The sequence below is a fragment of the Bidens hawaiensis genome, unplaced genomic scaffold (genome assembly GCF_021521415.1).
Source record: "Bidens hawaiensis isolate Kalapana, Puna unplaced genomic scaffold, B.hawaiensis_p1.1 tig00007223_1, whole genome shotgun sequence".
Classification (NCBI taxonomy): domain Eukaryota; kingdom Viridiplantae; phylum Streptophyta; class Magnoliopsida; order Asterales; family Asteraceae; genus Bidens; species Bidens hawaiensis.
In genome coordinates this window covers 83,026-104,561 of record NW_027491495.1, presented here as the reverse complement: position 1 = coordinate 104,561, position 21,536 = coordinate 83,026, and the positions used below count along the sequence as shown (strand labels likewise).

Genomic DNA, 21,536 nt, shown 5'->3' with positions numbered 1-21,536 from the left:
ATTCAATCGCCCGATCTCTTCTTAGTTCTTAGGTAAATGGCCATCATGTATGTCCAGTTGGTTAATAGGACCAAACACATATAAATATGTGTCCCTCAAACTTGGAGCTATCGACATAATTTTCAGCGAAGGAATTACCACCAAACACATCACAATCATGCCAGATGCTTTCAGTTTTCAGGTGAATAGATCAGTGGACCAAACATATACAAGTATATGTCCTTCAAACTTGAGAAATCGACATAATTTTAAGCGAGAGTGAATTTTTTTTAAAACAAACAAACAAGACACGGTTACTCGGGATTGATCATCGCATTTAACTCAATAAGGTTTTGAAAACGATATCGATCAAAAGCTTTTGTAAAAGATCGGCAAAATTATCCAGAGAATCAACCTTTTCAAGCACGATTAATTTCTTCTAAGCACAATCCCGTATAAAATTACAACGAATGTCAATATGTTTAGTTTTACTATGCTTTACGGGATTGTTAGTTACTGTGATAGCGATAGCAACAGTATTATCAATGCAAATAGGAGTATGAGTGAAATTCAGACCATAATCTCGCATTTGTTGTTGTATCCACAAAACCTAGGAACAACAATTCGATGTTGCCATATACTCTGCTTCACATGTGGATATTGCAACCGAGGTCTGCTTCTTGCACTTCCAAGACATCAATCTCCCACCAAGAAACTGACAGCCACCGATAGTCGACTTCCTATTCTGGTTACATCCTCCATAGTCAGAGTCGGTGTATACCACTAAATCCAGTTCACCTCCCTTTGGATACCAGAGACCCAACTTAGGTTCTCCTTTGAGATACCGAAGTATCCTCTTCACGCCTTTCATGTGTGACTCCTTTGGATTAGCCTGAAACCGTGCACAAACATAATGTTAGGTCTAGAAGCCGTTAGATACATTAAAGAACCTATGATTACGCGATATTGAGTGGGATCCACATCTTCATCACTGTCAGAGTCAGCACCCAGTTTGTGGTTGACATAGATTGGAGTATCATACGGAGTACTTTCTTCCATATTGAATCTTTTGAGTACGTCGTGAACATATTTAGTTTGATGAATAAACATCCTGTCCTTCTTCTGATCTACTTGTAATCCCAAAAAGAAGGTTAGTTCACCCATGGCACTCATATCAAATCTTTTCTTCATGACCGCTTCGAATTCCTGACACATGGAAATCTTTGAGGCTCCGAAGATAATATCGTCCACATAGAATTGGACAAGAAGAAAGTCCTTTCCACTCCACTTCACAAACAGCGTGCTGTCAATCTTTCCGCTCACAAAACCATTTTCCAGCAGGTAATCAGATAAGGTCACATACCAAGCCCATGGAGCTTGATGCAGACCATATAATGCTTTGCTTAGTTTATACACATGATCTGAAAAGTCTGAATCTGGAAAGCCTGAAGGTTGTTCGACATATACCACTTCGTCTACCTTTCCATTCAGAATGCACTTTTTACATCTAATTGAAACACCTTCATTTCTTTCAGAGCGGCAAATACCAAGAAAAGCAGAATTGCTTCCAGTCTGGCAACAGGAGCAAACACCTCATTGTAGTTGACTCCTTCTTGTTGATTAAATCCATTAACTACCAGTCTAGCCTTGTGATGCAGGAGCATCCGGTCCATTAAGTCAGCCCGACCCGGGCCGACCCAAACGTTTATTTTTATTTATAAATAAAGTTGTTAGGTATTTAGTTTCATTAGTTTTTGATTGAAATTTAATTGAAGAGAACTTTGTTCTTGGAACCTATGGTTCAGATTATCGGTCTTTGATTAACGAAAGTGTCATGAGCCATTTGAATGCTTCCGTTCCCGCATCAGTTGGTATCAAAGCTTTTGGTTCTCAAATGGCTCAACGTGGAGGTAAATACTTGTCTGTTCGTCGATTCGCCGACAGAGGCAACGACACGAGTGTTTTCTATTCGCGTGATCGTGAAGAAGATCGACGTCCTACTCGCAGATTCGCCGATCGAGGCAGCGGTGGAGTCTATTCTGAACCACGGGACCTTAAGATGATCAAACGGCTCCGGAAGCGAGTCCGAGATCAGGAAATACAACAAGAGATCATGCAGCTCCAACAAAGGATCCGAGATCTTGAATCATCATCAACATGGAAGAAAACGGAACAGGAAACACCCGTCATGGACGAGTTAACCTATCCTCCCAGTGGTGATACTATCTATAATTCTTTGCCCGTGTATGACGATTATCGGGACGAGGATTGGTATTCTTGGATGTATGGTGAATCTTTGGATCGAAAGATGACGGAATACGCGAAAACATATGCCCTTTTTTAATGAAATACTAAGGGGTGCATCGGCAAATAATGGTGTTGTAATTAATATTGCAGACGATGTGGTTTCTACGTGTGGTTCTCGGGTGGCTGAGGGTGGCGTGGGATCGGTTGTGGTTGATGGTCAAAACCCGAGGAACAAGGAAGGTCAGTCGGGTATTTTGGTAAGTCAAAACAATTTGAATTTTAAATATAGTGTTATTCACATTGAAGATAGGGATGAAGGTGATCAAACTTTTGTGTATGATGATGGTGGTGGAGGTCCTATTAATTCAGAAACTGACGAATTTTACGGGTCAGTTGAACTTAATAGTTTGTATAATGATAAGTACGGTGAAAAAATCTCAAAAATAAACCATGTTAGTGGGGAGGTTGTAGGTCTCATTAATTGTGGAATTAAATTCAACACTCTAGGCATGCATAATGGTATAACTTCAAGGCATTTGAACAGCTTCAATGCATTAAAAGAAGATGGAACATATTATCTGCGGCGGGTCGTGATGTAGTTGAATAAGGAGTGAGTTGATGTTCCTTTTGACCCAGGCGGCTTCGGTCTAAAAACAAAACTCGAGGACGAGTTTTTCGAAGAGGGAGAGTATGATGCAGGAGCATCCGGTCCATTAAGTCGGCCCGGCCCAAACGTTTATTTTTATTTATAAATAAAGTTGTTAGGTCTTTTGTTTCATTAGTTTTTGATTGAATTTCAATTGAAGAGAACTTTGTTCTTGGAACCTATGGTTTAGATTATCGGTCTTTGATTAACGAAAGTGTCATGAGCCATTTGAATGCTTCCGTTCCCACATCAGTTGGTATCAAAGCCAGGTTTCTGGCTCAAAAATGCCTCCAAGGAGACAACAGAGACCGCTCGATGAGGTTTACGAACGAGAGTTGGAACAATGATTTATGACGCGAGTGGAGCAACGATTGGATCAAGTGGTCGATCAACTCACTGATCGAATGGTTGACTTGATGAATCGTAGAAGGCCGGCCCCAAAAAACAGGGAGTTTGATAATCCGTTTTTTGGTAATGATGATTCGTCTTCCGAAGAAGGTTACGAGAGGGGACCAAGACAGGATTGTGGAGATGGAAACCGGCGTTGGGATGCTGGGATCCCTACTGATATCCCAGAATTTGATGGGACTAGTTTGGATTCGGAAGGGTTCATCGATTGGTTGGTTATTGTTGAAGAGGTGTTTGAGTTCCGAGAGGTCCCTAAAAATAAGCAGGTCTCTTTGATCGCTACCAGGCTACGTGGGAGGGCGTCAACATGGTGGCAACAGTTGAAGATGTCACGAAATAGACTCGGGAAGTCACGGATCGTGACATGGGCCAAGATGAAAAAGTGTTTGCGGGATACTTTTTTACCTCACAACGTTCAACGGTTGATGTATCATCGTTTGCAGAATCTGAAGCAGGGATCCAAATCGGTTGATGAATATACGACCGAGTTTTATCATTTGGTTGCTCGTAATGATATTCAAGAAACTGATGAACAACTCGTTGCTCGGTATATTGGGGGTTTAAGGGTTCAGATCATGGACTCTGTAAATCTTTTTGATCCGTTAACGGTCGCCGAGGCATACCAACGGGCGTTGGCTTTTGAAAAACAAAACTGTCGGGTGGGCGGTTCGTATTCACCAACCCCTGCTGGAGGAAATTCGGGGTCGGGTAGTGGAGGACCTCGTGTCGTGCCAAGTCAGCAGAGGTCGGGGGCCAACAACACTGGGTTGACTTCTAAGGGGGCTAGTAGTAGCGGGGTGAAGTGTTTTAAATGTGGTGAGACAGGTCATCAGCAAGTTGACTGTAAATAGGCGGGTAAGAGGCATTTGTTTGTTGAATTCGATGATGAACAATATGAAGAATATGAAAAGGCCCCAGAGTATGATGAAGAACCCTAGTATGAGGAGGAGTTTGTGACCGGTGATGTGGGGGTGAACTTGGTGGTTAGGCGTTCTTGCTATACACCAAAGGTTGATGGAGACGGATGCCTTAAGCATAACATCTTCCAATCCACATGTACCATTATGGGGAAGGTTTGCACCTTTGTTATCGATTTTGGAAGTTGTGACAATCTTATTTCTGAAGAGGCAGTCCAAAAGTTGGCCTTGTAGACGGAGAGTCACCACAAGCCTTATAAGCTTCAATGGCTTAAAAAGGGGGGAGAGGTAACGGTCTCAAAAAAGGCCCTTGTTTCTTTTTCTATAGGGACCACATATAAAGATGATGTGTGTGATGTGGTTCCTATGGATGCGTGTCACTTGTTGTTGGGTAGACCTTGGGAGTATGATCGAAGTATAGAACATGATGGACGGTCAAATTCTTATAGCTTCATGTTTGGTGGGGTAAAGATAACGCTTGTTCCTAGAAAGCCCAAGCAGCTAGCAACAAAGCAGTCGGGTAACCTGTTGACCATTAGTCAGTTTGAAGATGAGTTGGTGGAGGCAGACAATGTGTTTGTTTTGGTAGGGAAACCGGTGCCATAGGAAGTTGAGATTCCTGAAGCTATGATTCCTTTACTTGAGGAATTTTCTGATATTTTCCCTGATGACTTGCCGGATGGGCCGCCACCTTTGCGTGACATCCAACATCATATTGATTTGGAGCCTGGTTCACAATTGCCCAATAGGCCATATTACAGGATGAGCTCGAGGGAGCACGAAGAGTTGCGTAGACAGGTTGAGGAGTTGATCTCTAAGGGTCATGTTCGTGAAAGTATGAGCCCTTGTGCGGTTCCTGCTTTGTTAACTCCAAAGAAGGATGGCACCTGGCGGATGTGTGTTGATAGTCGAGCCATCAACAAGATTACTGTGAGGTACATGTTTCCTATTCCTCGACTTGCTTGACCAGATTAGTGGTGCTACTATTTTCACAAAGTTGGATTTGAAGAGTGGTTATTACCAGATTCGTCTTAGACATGGGGATGAGTGGAAAACAGCCTTCAAGACTCGTGAAGGGTTTTATGAGTGGTTGGTGATGCCTTTTGGTTTATCAAACACGCCTAGTACTTTTATGCGTGTGAAGAATCAGTTGCTCAGGCCTTTTATTGGGAAGTTTTTGGTGGTTTATTTTGATGATATTCTTATTTATAGTGCTTCTTTTAGTGAGCATATCGTGCATTTCAAGAAGGTTTTGGCCTTGCTTCGCAGAGACAGTTTCTATGCAACAACAAAGAAATGTGTGTTCATGACCCCTAAAGTTTTGTTCTTAGGGTATGTTATTTCAGGTGATGGGATACAGGTGGATGAATCTAAAGTGGCAGCTGTTCAAAACTGGCCAACTCCTACCACCATTTCTGAAGTCCGCAGTTTTCATGGGCTTGCATCTTTTTATAGGCGGTTCATTCCACACCTCAGTTCCATTATTGCCCCTATGACAGATTGCATGAAGGGAAAGACGTTTGTATGGACAAAGGGAGCAGAGTTAGCTTTTCAGGTTATCAAGGAAAAGCTCACTACCGCACCAATCTGGTATTGCCTAACTTTTCACAAGTTTTCGAACTTCATACTGATACCTCAAAGGTTGGGATTGGCGGGGTCCTCAGTCAAGGGGGTCGACCAATTGCTTATTTTAGTGAGAAGTTAACAGGGGCAAAGTTGAGATATAGTACTTATGACCTGGAGTTTTTTGCAGTGGTCCAAGCTGTAAAGCATTGGCGTCACTATTTGTTTCATAAAGAGTTTGTTTTATTCACTGATCATGATTCTCTAAGGCATATTCGCACGCAAGACAAGATATCTCATAAGCACGGGCGTTGGTTAGCTTTTCTTGAAAAGTTTACTTTTGTGGTCAAACACAAAACTGGTGTTTCAAACCATGTTGCTGATGCCCTGAGAAGGAGAGGAAATCTGCTTGTTTTCTGTGAGAATCAATGTGCTGGGGTTGGATGTTATTCGTGAGCAGTTAACCACTGATCCGTATTTTTCAGTTTTGTTGCAAGATGTGCAAGCGGGTCAGAAGTCAGACTTTCTTTTGCATGATGGGTTTTTGTTCAAAAGGAATCAACTATGTATTCCTGACTCCAGTCTTCGGTTGAAAATTATTCAGGAGTTACATGGGGAGGGTCATGTTGGTCGTGACCGTACTTTACATTTGATGCAGTCTTCCTACTTTTGGCCTACTATGAGGAAAGAGGTAGATCGTTATGTTAAAAGGTGTCGAATTTACCAAGTCTCAAAGGGCATAACTACTAATGCGGGTCTTTATATGCCTTTACCAGTCCCTTCAAAGCCTTGGACTGACATTAGTATGGATTTTGTGTTGGGGTTACCTCGGACTCGGAGGGGTAACGATTCGATTTTTTTGTTGTTGGTTGGTTCCCCAAGATGGTGCACTTTATTCCTTGCAAGAAGACGACAGATGCAGTTAATGTGGCTCAATTATTCTTTCGGGATGTTTATCGTTTGCATGGTTTGCCATCTTCTATTGTTTCTGACCGGGACACTCGTTTCTTGAGTCATTTTTGGCGCAGCCTATGGAAAATGGTGAACACTCAGCTTAACTTCAGTAGTGCCTATCACCCTCAAACGGATGGGAAAACGGAGGTTGTTAATAGGTCACTTGGTAATCTTTTACGATGTCTTGTGGGTGATCATGTGAAGTCTTGGGATCAAAAGCTATGTCAAGCTGAGTTTGCTCATAATCATGCTGTCAATAGAAGTACCGGATTTAGTCCTTTTCAGGTGGTTTATTCTGCTCAGCCACGGGGTCCCCTTGACTTGATGTCACTTCCTGTTTCTGGTTCTGTACCTAAGAAGGTGAAAGATTTCGTTGAAGGGCTACATGAGATTCATAAAGATGTGTATGCCAACCTGGTTCTAGCCAATTCAAAGTACAAGCAGGCTGCTGATCAAAAGCGAAGACAAGTTGATTTTGAAGTAGGAGACTTTGTGTGGGCTGTTTTAACTAAAGATCGTTTTTCAGTTGGGGAGTATAACAAATTGTCAGCCAAGAAAATCAGGCCAGTGGAGATTGTGCAGAAAATAAATCCGAATGCTTACCGTCTGAAGTTACCAAGTCATATTCGTTGTTCGGATGTTTTTAATGTCAAACACTTGCTGCCATTTTATGGGGATTCGTCTGATGATGAGGTCACTGCAGATTCGAGGTCGAATTTTTTCTATCCAGGAGGGAATGATGAAGGCCCAAGTATTGACGACCAGGCCATGTTATATTTGGAGGCCCATGATCGTGTCTTCAAAGGTGGCCCACGAAAACGGGCATTACTTGTCCCACGAAGCTCCGTTTCGGGCCTATTACCAGTCAAATCGAAGCTTGAGATGAGGAGCACATTGTGGCACAAGCTATGCCCGAAGCCCAAAAAGAAATGAAGGGTAGTTCTTTGGTTCCCATAATTTTGAAATTTCGGGTTCGAAGCCCAAAAACGCCTTCTAAATAAAGTTATGGGTCTTTTAATGTTTTTTCAGCAGTTTTTATGTTTTTGTTTTTGGGTTTGTGTTTGGCCCATGGCCCGTTTTAGGCCCATTTCGTATTAGAACACTTATTTATATGTTGGTTATGTAATTCAGAAAGACAAACTTGAATATTAATAAATTTCGTTTTTCTCTTCATTTTCCCTAGACCTTTAGGTGGGATTTGGTAGTTTTGAAGTTCATCACGGGTATTCATTGAATGAACGTGATTCGTTCTTCGTTTTTGTTTACACAGCTGCATCACCTTTTTTTGAACGATTACCCTTTTCTCATATCTTTTGAACTTAAATACCCACTTAGTACCGATTGCGTGCACATCGTGTGGCTTTTCAACCAAACTCCATACTTCCATTTTATTAAACTGAGCCAATTCTTCCTGCATGGCTTCAAGCCACGAGCTATCCTTCAACGCCATCTGATAAATTTTTGGTTCTATTTGACTGATATGGCATGCATACAGACATTCGTTCATAATACCAGTATCTTTGATGCTCACATACACACAAGTGTTTTCTTCCAAGCTCCTTCTGGTTCGCACTCCATCAGAAGGATTACTGATCACTTTCTCTAGAGGGTGATCCTTGTGAATTCTTGTTGTTTGGACAGGAGCAATTACCAAGTCTTCTCCCAGATTAGGAGTGAGTTCATCAAAATTATGTTGATTATGAAACGGATTTATGAACTCTTCTTCATCGGAGACAACATGCCTTTCTTCAGTACCATTCACGGTTTTCTTTTATCTTCAACCTTTGAGTTATTCATGAAGCTCTCTTCTTCGTCAATTAACATCTGAGTGGCCATCCTTTCTTCCATATCTTTAGATTCATAAAAAGACAGATTAAAAGACTTAAATAGTTTGTCATAATCAAAAACCTCATCTGGTCCCATGTTAGGCTTTGGAGACCTCTAACTGGTAATGTCAGTGTCACAGACAACCTCAACCTTGTAGACTCTTCTATTAGGAGAATGATGTGTTGTGAAACACACTTACTTTCCTTATCATTTTATCATGATTTAATTGTTTTTTAGTTTAATTATTAAGAGTTTTGGCTTGTTTATGCTTGGTTTTACAAAGATGATTGATTACTTGTAGGTTTCGAGCTTTAATGGAAAAAAATGGCAAATTTGAAGACTCTAGGGGCTTATTTGAGTAACTTTGAATACAACAAGTCAAGGCCCGAACCAAGCCCACAAATTAGAAGCCTATTTTGCATATTATATCAAGGAAAATAAAAAAACAAAAACCCTAACTCCTGCCCAAAAGTTGCGATCGGACAGAAACAAGAAAAGAACTAAAAAAACTAAAAATCTAAGTGGTGGTGAAGTTTTGGTCGGCAAGAGAGATTTGTGGGCTGTTTCCTTTAAGGAAACACACAAAAATTTGGTTTTTGGGGCTGCTAATTCACGTGGGCAGCACTAGTTGATTGAAAAAGTCCCTAACATCCACATATAGTCCGATCGGCAATTCAGCATGGGAAGAAGAGAGGAAAAATCTTTTTGTGGCTTTGTGGTGGCTAGGAGAAAGGAGATCATCGAGGGAGACTTGGTACAACAGCTAGGGATCATCTACATAAGAAACTCAGCCCTAATCTTAAGTATTAATCTCATAAACTTTGGTCTTTTGTTCAAGATTCATAAGTAGTTGGTTTGATCTTTTAACTTGGATTGTTTTGCATCTGAATTGAAGATTGAGTTGCCATTGATTATCATTGATCATTGAATGAGTTTTAAATTATGTTTTGGTTGAGTTATATGATGTTTAAATTAAGAGTTTGCTGCTGTCCAAATTATATGTTAGGCTAAACTAGTTAATTCTACCTATGTTAGATGAATATTGTTAGGTTTTAGTAAGTAGATTGGATTGTTGATGATCATAACTTGAATTGTTAATGTAAAGTTTGGTTTAATATTGAATTAGGTTGTTTTTAGTGGCTGTGTTTTGATTAATTATACTCAATTACCTCTTGCTTTGATCGATTGAATCGGTTTTAGTTGATTTTAGCTTGTTTAAACTCTTTACTTTGTGTTTAGAGATTGTTTGCGGCAAGTACAATTGTAGGGTTTAAGTGGGTATATTAATTAGTTAAAATCAGCGGTTAGACACCTTCTTAGAGACTGAGAGGTGATAGAAAGTAGGGTCGTCTCATAGCTTTTACTTGTTAGGATTAGGATCGCGCGAGAGCGGGTTCGGTTCTTGTCGGGTTTGGGTTTGTGAGCGATTAGTTGACCTAGTTTAAGTTAAACTAAATTGTTCCTCTATCCTTGGTTGCATAGCATTCGTCTCCATTAGGGTAGCGTGTCGGCGATACCGAGAGGAGAGTCGGCATTAGAGCACTTTGACAATTCGTCACCCGGTTTTGTTCTTAAAATCAATTAAGGGTAGGTTAGGGTTTGTTAGTGAGACCGAGAGGTAATCTAGCTTCCTGAGTGAACCTTAGTTGTGTCATCCTTAGGAATCGGTTTCGTGAGATTCTACAATCCGTTAGCTTATTATACCTTCAATAGGATTCTTACCTAGGTAGACGTTTTTCCCATTGATAAATCTTATTTTCAAAGTTCCGTCTAGTTTTCTTAGTCTAAGTCTTTTAAGTTAATTTAAGTTAGGTTAAGTAGTTTATAATTAAAAATCATTTAAAATATATTATTCTTAGGTGAGTCTTGGTTAGGGTTAAGTATTAAGTACGTTTTCTCGTGTCCTTGTGTTCGATACTCGGACTTCCTTAGGTCTATACTATTAGTGATCGGTACACTTTCCGGTTGTGTGTGGATTCATTAAGATTTTCGTTTAATAAATTTAAAGCTTAGTTGTGAGAGCATCATTATATACACATCAAATTTTGGCGCTGTTGCCGGGGACACGGTTAGAGGCGTATTGAGAACGACTCGAGTTAGGAGTTACCTTGTTTGCTACTTGTTTTGTTTGTTAGTTTAAAATAGTTTAGCTAATTTTAGTTTACTTTGTTTATTTTAATAGTTGTATGCGACGTACTCGATCTATAGGACCACTGGAAACCGAAGGATTTTCCAAGCCAGAGAGAGAGGTTCGTGAGAGACGTCGTACAAAACCGTCTTCCAGTTCATCTATGTCCGTCGGTAATACATTCTCTTCTCCTACTTTTTCTGAACCCGTCATTAGGGATAGGATTATGGGCGACGCGAGTCCACCACCGAGGAGGACAGTTGCAGACCGGGCCCGTCCGGTAGACGCTGGCGCGAAATCCAGCATTGCTCCACTAGCTATCGGAGTTCTCACGACTTAGCAGATACCATCTAATATTTTGAACACGATTGCTCATTCTGCTCAACTTCACGGGTTGCTCCATGAGAACCCACATGCTCATCTCACTCGCATTACACGAATTTGCGACACGTTTTATCTTGCTGGCGTATCCGAAGACGCCATAAAACTCCGTATCTTTCATTTCTCACTTGTTGATCATGCGAGTCTGTGGCTTGAGTCCCTCCCATAGGGATTCATTGCTACTTGGGCTGCCATGCAGACCCAGTTTCTAGAAAAATACGATCCTCCGGCTAAGGCCGCTCATTTGCGCAACCAGATTCATTCTTTTCCGATGGAGGACACCGAGAGCTTCTACGAGGCGTGGGAGAGATTTAAAAATTTACTCGCTTTATGTCCGAACCACGGCCTACAAGACTACGCAGTTGTTGAAAAATTCTATAACGGTGTGACGTACGCGACTCAGAGTATGCTCGGCACGGCTACAGGAGGTAACTTATTGACGACGAAGGATACAGATGAATGTATTGCCTTGTTTAACGGGTTAGCCATGAGTGGATACCAGCGACCACTAGCTAAGAGTACCAGGACCGTCGATTCCCTATCACGCGACATGCATCCAGTCGAAACGAGCACCGCACTTGCGGCACAGGTTGAGGCGTTGGCAAAGATTGTGAAGGACTTGCAAGTGAAAAGTAAATTGTGCGAGATCTGTAGAGGGGGGTATGATACCGTTCAGTTCCCTGTAGGTTTCCAGAATGAGGCAGTAGACTTTGTTGGTAATCCAAACCGAAATCAACACTCTTTCAATTCTTATAACTCGGGGTGGAGAGGTAACCAAAATTCCAACTGGAGGAACGAAAATCAGTCCAGCTGCCAGCAGCGTTAGAGCCTATTCCAGGATTCCGATGAGGGAACGAGTAGTGGGGAGAAGAAGCCCACGTTAGAGGAGATGATGGCACAGGAGACACAGATGTTGTCGCAACTTGTGACTCGAGAGGACTCCCGTCACAAAGAGACTCAAGAGAAATTTCGGGAGCACGAGTCATTCATGAGAAATCAAGGAGCGTCAATTCAAAATCTTGAGCGGCAGATGGGATAAATAGAAAGTCGTCTGAATGAGAGGTCGCCAGGAACACTTCCAAGTAACACTGAACAAAATCCTAAGGCGTTCGCGAAGGCTGTGACGACGAGGAATGGTGCAGGGACACATAGCGAGCCCGTGAGTCAGGAGGAGCCTACAGTAGATGTAGAGGAGCAGGTAGACGAGGAGATTCAGTTGGAGTCTCCATCGGCCAAGGTGCATCAGAGGCGCAACCCAGGAAGTACAGCACAGGCCGAGAACCAACCATTACCCAGCACACCACCGAGAGTCTACAAACCTAGACTCCCATACCCCGGGAGAGTTCGTAGGGATAGAGACGAGGAGCAGAACTCCAAATTTCTTGATCTTCTAAAGCAACTTCATCTTAATATTACTTTCCTTGAGGCACTTACGCAAATGCCCAAATATGCAAAGTTCCTTAAGGATATTCTTTCGAATAAAGAGAAGTTAGCTGAAGTCTCTTCCATTCCTCTGAGTGCTGGTTGCTCTGCAGTCTTGCGGAGAAAGTTACCAGAAAAGATGTCTGATCCTGGGAGTTTCACAATTCCCTGCATCTTGAGTGATAATATGGTTGTTCATGCGCTGGCAGATCTTGGTGCCAGTATTAATCGCATGCCGTATTCCGTGTATCGCAAGTTGGGTCTAGGCGAACCGAGGCCTACCCGTATGAGTATCCATCTTGCTGATCGTTCTGTGAAATACCCCCGAGGGGTGGTCGAGAATATGCTTGTTCGTGTCGACAAGTTAATCTTCCCGGTGGACTTTGTCATCTAGGACATGAACGATGAACGATGACGATAGTGTCCCACTTATCTTGGGCCGACCATTCCTTGCCACTACATATGCGTTGATCGATGTCTGCGAGGGTAAGTTGATTTTAAGAGTTGGGGATGAGAATGTCACCTTTGACATTCGACAGTCACTAAAGCACCCCAAGTCTGCTGACAACTCCTTATACTTCATTGATACCATCATGGAATATGTTGTTGAGTTTCTCAGCAAAATCTGTGGAGGATCTGCCTCCGACACCCAGATTCTTGATAGGGAGATTCTAGAGATTGAGATGGTTGCCTTGACCAATCAGTCCTTAGATGACGACACCGAGTCGCATAATCCTGAACCTAGCATGTCTGCTGAGATCGTACGAGACGATCCTATTGGCCGACCTTCTGTCGAGATTCCTCCTTCTTCCTTAGAGCTTAAGGATTTTCTTGCCCACCTTGAGTATGCATTTTAAGATGAAGAGAGGAAGCTGCCGGTTATCATTGCATCTGCTTTGACGGAGGACGAGAAGGAGAAGTTGTTGAGGGTGCTATGAGAGTACAAAGAGGCTATTGCATGGAAGATCATCGACATTAAGGGTATCAACCCTTCGTTTTGCACTCATAAAATCCTCATGGAGGAAAATTTCAAAACTGTCGTTCAGCCGCAACGACGGCTTAATCCGAAAATGCAAGAGGTCGTAAATAAGGAGATCATTAAACTCCTTGATGAGGGGATCATTTTCCCCATTTCTGTTAGTGCTGGATGAGTCAAGTCCAAGTGGTTCCTAAAAAGGGTGGCATGACTGTCGTCACCAACGAGAGGAACGAGCTTATTCCCACTAGGACTGTGATGGGATGGCGTGTCTGCATTGACTATCGCAGACTAAATGATGCCACCAGGAAAGACCACTTTCCTTTACCCTTCATTGATCAAATGTTAGAGCGTTTAGAATGTCAGTAGTACTACTGCTTCTTAGATGGTTTCTCCGGGTACTTCTAGGTTCTGATAGCTCCCAACGACCAGGAAAAAACCACTTTCACTTGCCATTACGGAACGTTTGCCTATAAACGTATGTCGTTCGGACTTTGTAACGCTCCAGCCACATTCCAGAGGTGTATGGTGGCCATTTTCCATGATATGATCGAAGACTCCATGGAGGTGTTCATGGACGATTTTTCCGTATTTGGGAGTTCCTTCGATCATTGTTTGTCTAATCTTAAGAAGATGATGTCCCGCTGTGTCGACACCAACCTAGTCCTTAACTGGGAGAAGTGTCATTTCAGGGTTCGCGAGGGCATTGTTCTGGGGCATCGGATTTCAAGTGCGGGGATAGAGGTTGACCGAGCGAAGGTCGAGACCATCTCTAATCTTCCCCCGCCCACTTCTGTGAGATCCTTTAGTAGCTTTCTAGGTCATGCCGGGTTCTACCCCGGTTCATCAAAGATTTTTCAAAAATCGCGAGGCCCATGACCAAACTACTGGAGAAGGATGCTCCATTTTTTTTTCTGAGCAGTGTATCGAGGCGTTTGATCTTTTAAAAGACAAACTCGTTAACGCCCCGATCATGGTTGCTCCCGACTGGTCGTTACCATTCGAGTTGATGTGTGACACGAGCGACTTCGCAGTCAGAGCGGTTCTTGGACAGCGGAAGGATAAACACTTCCATCCGACCTACTACGCTAGCCGGACCTTAAATGGCACACAGGGGAGCTATACCACCACCGAAAAGGAGCTTTTAGCTGTGGTGTTCTATTTCGAGAAATTTAGGTCCTATCTGGTTCTGTCCAAGACGATTGTTTACACGGACCATGCTGCTATTCGATATCTTTTCAGCAAGCAGGATGCTAAGCCTCGCCTTATCTGTTGGATCATGTTGCTTCAAGAGTTTGATATAGATATCCGTGATAAAAAGGGGGCCGAGAATGTGGTGGCCGACCATCTTTCACGTCTAGAGGGAGTTGAGTTAGGAGATTCGGGGGACAGGATCTACGATCGTTTTTCGACGGAGAGTCTCATGTTTGTTACGGCATGAGAGGAAGGTTTTCCATGGTTCGCTGATTTCGCGAACTATCTCGCTGACGGGTACCTCCCGAAGATGCCTTACCAGCAAAAGAAGAAATTATTTGCTAACATTAAATTTTACCTTTGGGACGACCCGTATCTTTTCCGCATCGGTGCTGATAAGCTTATTAGGAGGTGTGTAGATGTGAAGGAGGGATGGCAGATTCTGAGCCATTGTCATGTGGGACCGACAGGAGGTCACCACGGTGTGAGTTCTACAGCGAAGAAAGTCTTTGATTCTGGTTTTTACTGGCTGACTATCATTAAGGATGCTCATTTGTTCGTTAAGAGTTGTGATCGTTGCTAGCGTGTCGGCAACATTTCTTCGCGAAACGAAATGCCCCAAAATGCTATTCAAGTTTGTGATGTTTTCGATGTTTGGAGCATTGATTTCATGGGACCGTTTCCATCTTCGCGTGGGAACAAGTACATACTCGTGGCTGTCGATTATGTGTCTAAGTGGGTTGAGGCCAAAGCTCTACCCACCAATGATGCCCGAGTGGTAGTACATTTTCTAAAAAGTCTATTTGCTCGTTTTGGAATCCCGAAAGCCTTGATCAGTGATGGAGGTACTCACTTCTGCAACACGCGGATGGATAAGGCGTTGCAACGCTATGGGGTCACCCATCGGCTTGCGACCTCCTACTACCCACAGACTAGTGGGCAAGTGGAAGTGAGTAATCGGGGAATCAAACGTATTCTCGAGAAAACGGTTGGTTCAAATCGTCGGGATTGGTCCGACAAATTAGATGACACTTTGTGGGCCTTCCGTATAGCCTACAAGACTCCGACTGGTTCACCACCATTTCGAATGATTTATGGGAAGGCCTGTCATCTTTCTGTTGTATTGGCACATTGCGCGTCTTGGGCCCTTCAGAGGGTTAATCTTGATTTATCCGCCATAGAGGGTAATCGTTTCCATCAGTTACACGAGTTAGAGGAGCTCCGGGATCACGCATATGCACAATCATTTAGGTATAAGGAGCACACGAAGTAATTGCATGATATGAAATTGAAGGGTAATAAGGAGTTCAAGTGTGGGGATAAGGTCTTACTGTATAACTCCCAGTTGAGGTTATTCCCGGGAAAATTGAAATCCCGATGATCGGGACCGTTCACGGTCATTGAGGTATTCCCGTATGGCACCATTGAGTTACAAGATTCGAGCGGGAAGTTTAAGGTGAACGGTCATAGATTGAAGCACCACATAGGAGAGCCGATTATTGATCAGACAATCGAGGTATTCTACCTTGACTCATTCACCGAGGCGTATATGTGTTGGATGTATCACTCGGGAGACAGCCCGAGTTGTAGAGTTTGTATTATGATTCTCTTTATTATCTGTTTTTATTTGTTTTATTTTTGTTATTTATAAAAACATAAAATTACAAAAAAAAAAATAAATAATTAATAAAAATCAAAGAAATTAAAAAAATACAAAAACAAAAAAATATGTTTATTTCTTATGTTTCTGTTTTCTATTTTGTACGCCGCTACATGTGAGCGAGTTTGAGTTATTACAGGTATTATTATGCGCATGCTAGCTTTGATGGCGTTTTTGGAACTGGTTCTTTCGAGGTTGCGGCCGCGAATGAAATGTTATACGGTCGTTCGTTTGATACACAGCTGATGAATAATATGCATATAAATCAGGGGAGTAACCCGTTCTCTATTTTACTTTTTGCTATTTTAAGTTTTAATTTTATTTTTTAAGTTTTTATCTCATTTTATTTCTTTTCCTTGTTCTCATCGAGGACGATTTCGTTCTAAGTGTGGGGATGGGAATTTATTTTACTTAGTTGTAGAAAAAAAAATAAAAAAAAAAATAATAAAAAGTTCTCATTTGTTTTTCGTTTTCGTACGTTGTTCAAGTTTGTGAAAAAAAAATAATAGTAATAATAATAATAAAAAAAAAATGTCCTTTGTTTTTAGTTTCTTTTGCATTAAAGTGGGAGATGATGATTTTATCGGAAATCGGTTTTTCAAACTACTAATAATATGAGATAAATAAAAGAAAACGCACTTAACTTGGGATGTGTCGGTAGGCTCAGCCTTGAAAATGAAAGGGAAAATTTGATAAAATGGTTAAAACGGAAATCTTTTGTGGGTAAAGCTTTTTGTCCGTGGAAAATAAGTAATGAAAGGTCGGGCCATACTCAAGCCTCAAATTTTGGTATGAAAAAAGTGGAAATATCATGAGTTTTAAAAAAATTGAATACGTTATCATATGATGCTTGGGTAGGTTTAACGTTAGAGTATGCCGTGTAGCCTGTGATATAAATCTTAAACTGCTAGTTTAGTGTTTTACACCTCATTGGCGTATGGTTTTATAACCTTAAATCCTGTATTGATGGGATGCCTCGGGTCCTGAGACCATGGGTCTGTATGCAATCTATTCATCTGGGTATTCACAATTTCTAAGTGGGGTTGTGGATATTTAAAATAAAGCCAAAAAGTGCAAACGCTTATAAGTCTTTAAACGTGATCACAAAAGTACAAAGTACAAATACACTACAAACTTGATCATCCACGCTGTTAGCCATGCGGGGTCCCCTTGCTCGCGTCTCATTACCATTAAGAAACGGACCACAAGGGACACGGTACATGTAAGCCCTACAGATGAAATTTTGCATACTCACCTATGGTGATGGTTTCGGTGTATTGCTTGATAACGGGGGTATGTCATGTTGTGGGGAACACTAGCTATTAATTAATTGAATCTTTATCATATCTAATGGCTGCTTGGTAGACTTTGATGCTTAAGCTTAGGTGGATAAACAATACCCTTGATCGTCTTAACTATTCATGAAAAAAAATAGAGCAACAAAAGTTTAATTTCTGCTAATTTTGAGGTTTAAGTCAAGTTGGGGTGGTCTAGTCCGTTAAAGCTGAAAATAAGCGGGTCTTAGTTGTGTAAACCACTGAGTAATATTATTGTCGGATCTTATTTGTCCCAGTAAAGATTAAGGCATGGGTTTAAATGGACAACAATATCGGTGATTGCGGTTTTTGTGTTTTTCTGAGCTTTAAAAATTAACCTATATGTTTGTAAGACTATAATTTTCCGATTCTGATCCAACTACATTAGACTTTTTCAAGGATGAAAAAGACTTAAGTGTGGGGATGTTTGATGTGTTGTAAAACACACTTACTTTCCTTATCGTTTTATCATGATTTAATTGCTTTTTAGTTTAATTATTAAGAGTTTTGGCTTGTTTATGCTTGATTTTACAAAGATGATTGATTACTTGTAGGTTTTGAGCTTTAATGGAAAAAAGTGGCAAATTTGAAGACTCTAGGGGCTTATTTGAGCAACTTTGAATACTACAAGTCAAGGCCCGAACCAAGCCCACAAATTAGAAGCCTATCTTGCATATTATATCAAGGAAAATAAAAAAACAAAAACCCTAACTCCTGTCCAAAAGTTGCGATCAGACAGAAACAAGAAAAGAACAAAAAAAAAACTAATAATCTAAGTGGTGGTGAAGTTCTGGTCGGCAAGAGAGATTTGTGGGCTGTTTCTTTTAAGGAAACACACACAAATTTGGTTTGTGGGGCTGCTAATTCACGTGGGTAGCACTAGTTGATTGAAAAAGTCCCTAACATCCACATACAGTCCGATCAGCAATTCAACAAGGGAAGAAGAGAGGAAAAATCTTTTTGTGGCTTTGTGGTGGCTAGGAGAAGAAGGAGATCATCGAAGGAGACTTGGTACAACAGCTAGGGATCATCTACATCAAGAAACTCAGCCCTAATCTTAAGTATTAATCTCATAAACTTTGGTCTTTTGTTCAAGATTCATAACTAGTTGTTTTGATCTTTTAACTTGGCTTGTTTTGCATTTGAATTGAAGATTGAGTTGCCATTGATTATCATTGATCTTCATTGATCATTGAATGAGTTTAATTATATTTTGGTTGAGTTATATGATGTTTAAATTAAGAGTTTTCTGCTGTCCAAATTATATGTTAGGCTAAACTAGTTAATTCTACCTAGGTTAGATGAATATTGTTAGGTTTTAGTAAGTAAATTGGATTGTTGATGATCATGACTTGAATTGTTAATGTAAAGTTTGGTTTAATATTGAATTAGGTTGTGTTTAGTGGCTGTGTTTTGATTAATTATACTCAATTACCTCTTGCTTTGATTGATTGAATCGGTTTTAGTTGATTTTAGCTTCTTTAAACTCTTTACTTTGTGTTTAGAGATTGTTTGCGGGAAGTACAACCGTAGGGTTTAAGTGGGTATATTAATTAGTTAAAATCAGCTGTTAGGCACCTTCTTAGAGACCGAGAGGTGATATGAAGTAGGGTCGTCTCATAGCTTTTACTTGTTAGGATTAGGATCGCGCGAGAGCGGGTTCGGTTCTTGTCGGGTTTGGGTTTGTGAGCGATAAGTTGACCTAGTTTAAGTTAAACTAAATTGTTCCTCTATCCTTGGTTGCGTAGTATTCGTCTCCATTAGGGTAGTGTGTCGGCGAGACCTAGAGGAGAGTCGGCATTAGAGCACTTTAACAATTCGTCACCCGGTTTTGTTCTTAAAATCAATTAAAGGTAGGTTAGGGTTTGTTAGTGAGACCGAGAGGTAATCTAGCTTCCTGAGTGAACCTTAGTTGTGTCATCCTTAGGAACCGGTGTCGTGAGATTCTACAATCCGTTAGCTTATTATACCTTCAATACGATTCTTACCTAGGTAGACGTTTTTCCTATTGATAAATCTTATTTTCAAAGTTTCGTCTAGTTTTCTTAATATAAGTCTTTTAAGTTATTTTAAGTTAGGTTAAGTAGTTAATAATTAAAAATCATTTAAAATATATTATTCTTAGGTGAGTCTTGGTTAGGGTTAAGTATTAAGTACGTTTTCTCGTGTCCTTGTGTTCGATACTTGGACTTCCTTAGGTCTGTACTATTAGTGATCGGTACACTTGCCTGTTGTGTGTGGATTCGTTAGGATTTTCGTCTAATAAATTTAAAGCTTAGTTGTGAGAGCATCATTATATACACATCAAATTTTGGCGCTGTTGCCGGGGACACGGTTAGAGGCGTATTGAGAACGACTCGAGTTAGGAGTTACCTTGTTTGCTACTTGTTTTGTTTGTTAGTTTAAAATAGTTTAGCTAATGTGAGAGCATCATTATACACACATCAGAGAACCAACCATGTAACCAACGAGAATACCTTCATTAGCTTTCTCACCAAATTTTGAATTAGTCTTTAATATCGAACAAGGGGAACCAAAAGGTTCGAGACCAGACAAATTAGGTTTTCGACCATGCATTAATTCATAACAAGTTTTGTTTAATCTTTTAACAAACAAAACACGATTAAGGATATAGCAGGCTGTAGCGACAGCCTCAGCCCAGAACACCACTGGAAGCTTAGCATCTGCCAGCATAGTCATGGCTCTTTCGATTAGCTTCCTATTATTTCGCTCGGCTACTCCATTATGTTGTGGAGTGTATGGTGCACTGAACTGATGCTCTATCCCTTTTTGCAGACAAAACATCTCCATTTGATAATTATTGAACTTCGTCCCATTATCGCTTATGATGAATTTGACTTTTCCTCTAATGAGGTTCTCCACCTTGGTAATCAAGTTATTTACCAATGCACTGTGTCATCCTTAGCTTTCAGAAAATACACCCATGAGTATCGGGAGTAGTCATCGGTCACTACTAAACAATAAGACGTCCAACCCAAACTTCTAACATTTTATAGGATCAAAGAGATCCATGTGGAGCAGGTCTAGAGGTGTGACAATCGAATTAATCAGCTTGGAGTGATGTGGCTTCTTGTGCTGTTTTCCTTTCTTGCATGACAGACATTTATCTTCAAAGTTGAAATTCTTCAATGAAATCCCCAGTACCAACCCATTATTGACAATGTAATTCAGTTTACGTAGATGGATGTGTCCCATTATTCGGTGCCACAACTCAGATTCAGATTATGTTGCTTTGGACAAAAGACATGATTCTTCTATTGCTATCTTGGTGGACCTCATGTCCATCACACGGGTATTCTTCTCTCTTTGAGCTTTCATGACAATCCAACTTTCTGGAATCTTGAAACCAGGATAAAGCACTAAGGCTTCGTCAATTATAAAGTGCACAGTGTATTCTTTGTCACAAATATGAGAAACACTCAGAAGATTATGCTTCAATTCTTCCACAAAATTTACTTTTTCCAATTTGATCCTTCCATTCGTAACCGTACCAATGCCTGAAATCCTTCCTACACTTTCTCCTGCAAAACTTACTCTACCTCCTTGTACAGCCTTCCAGTCAAGTAACAATTTCTTGTTACCTGTTATGTGCTGGGAATAGCCACTGTCAACAACCCACCTGTTGTTCACAGTCCTTTCAGACTGTTCCTGCACATTTAAAGAAATCAATTAAAAGTGGGGGACCCAAGACCTTCCGGTCATGGGGTGTTCAAACCTGTTAAACGACATCCAACTAGCTGGTTGTCGAAAGTTCCTTTAGGGAAACCTGCTATTTGGTCTGAAAGGAGGATTTCTAGAGAAATGATTATGAGACCAACCAAAAAGCCCTGATTTCTAGTATTAAAAGTTTCTGATGATTCAAAGTTACGGGTTTTATGGTTAACTGGGAAAAAACGA

The 21,536-nt window shown here is 41.0% G+C and overlaps 1 protein-coding gene across 1 annotated transcript; it reads left to right on the top strand.

Moving 5' to 3' along the window:
- The first annotated feature begins 3,139 nt into the window (after nt 1–3,139).
- On the top strand, nt 3,140–4,346 carry LOC143634710 (uncharacterized). The gene is made up of 2 exons (XM_077102728.1): nt 3,140–3,528; nt 3,567–4,346. The coding sequence occupies exons 1-2, from the start codon at nt 3,347–3,349 to the stop codon at nt 4,129–4,131; spliced, it is 747 nt and encodes a 248-aa protein (XP_076958843.1). The 5' UTR covers nt 3,140–3,346; the 3' UTR covers nt 4,132–4,346.
- The last annotated feature ends 17,190 nt before the right edge of the window (nt 4,347–21,536 follow it).

Bases quoted from the DNA above. Each gene is read 5' to 3' on its own strand.
- LOC143634710 (XM_077102728.1), top strand. From the start codon at position 3,347: ATGATGATTCGTCTTCCGAAGAAGGTTACGAGAGGGGACCAAGACAGG. The intron at 3,529-3,566 runs GTCCCTAAAAAT...GATCGCTACCAG, and splicing joins AGGTGTTTGAGTTCCGAGAG to GCTACGTGGGAGGGCGTCAA.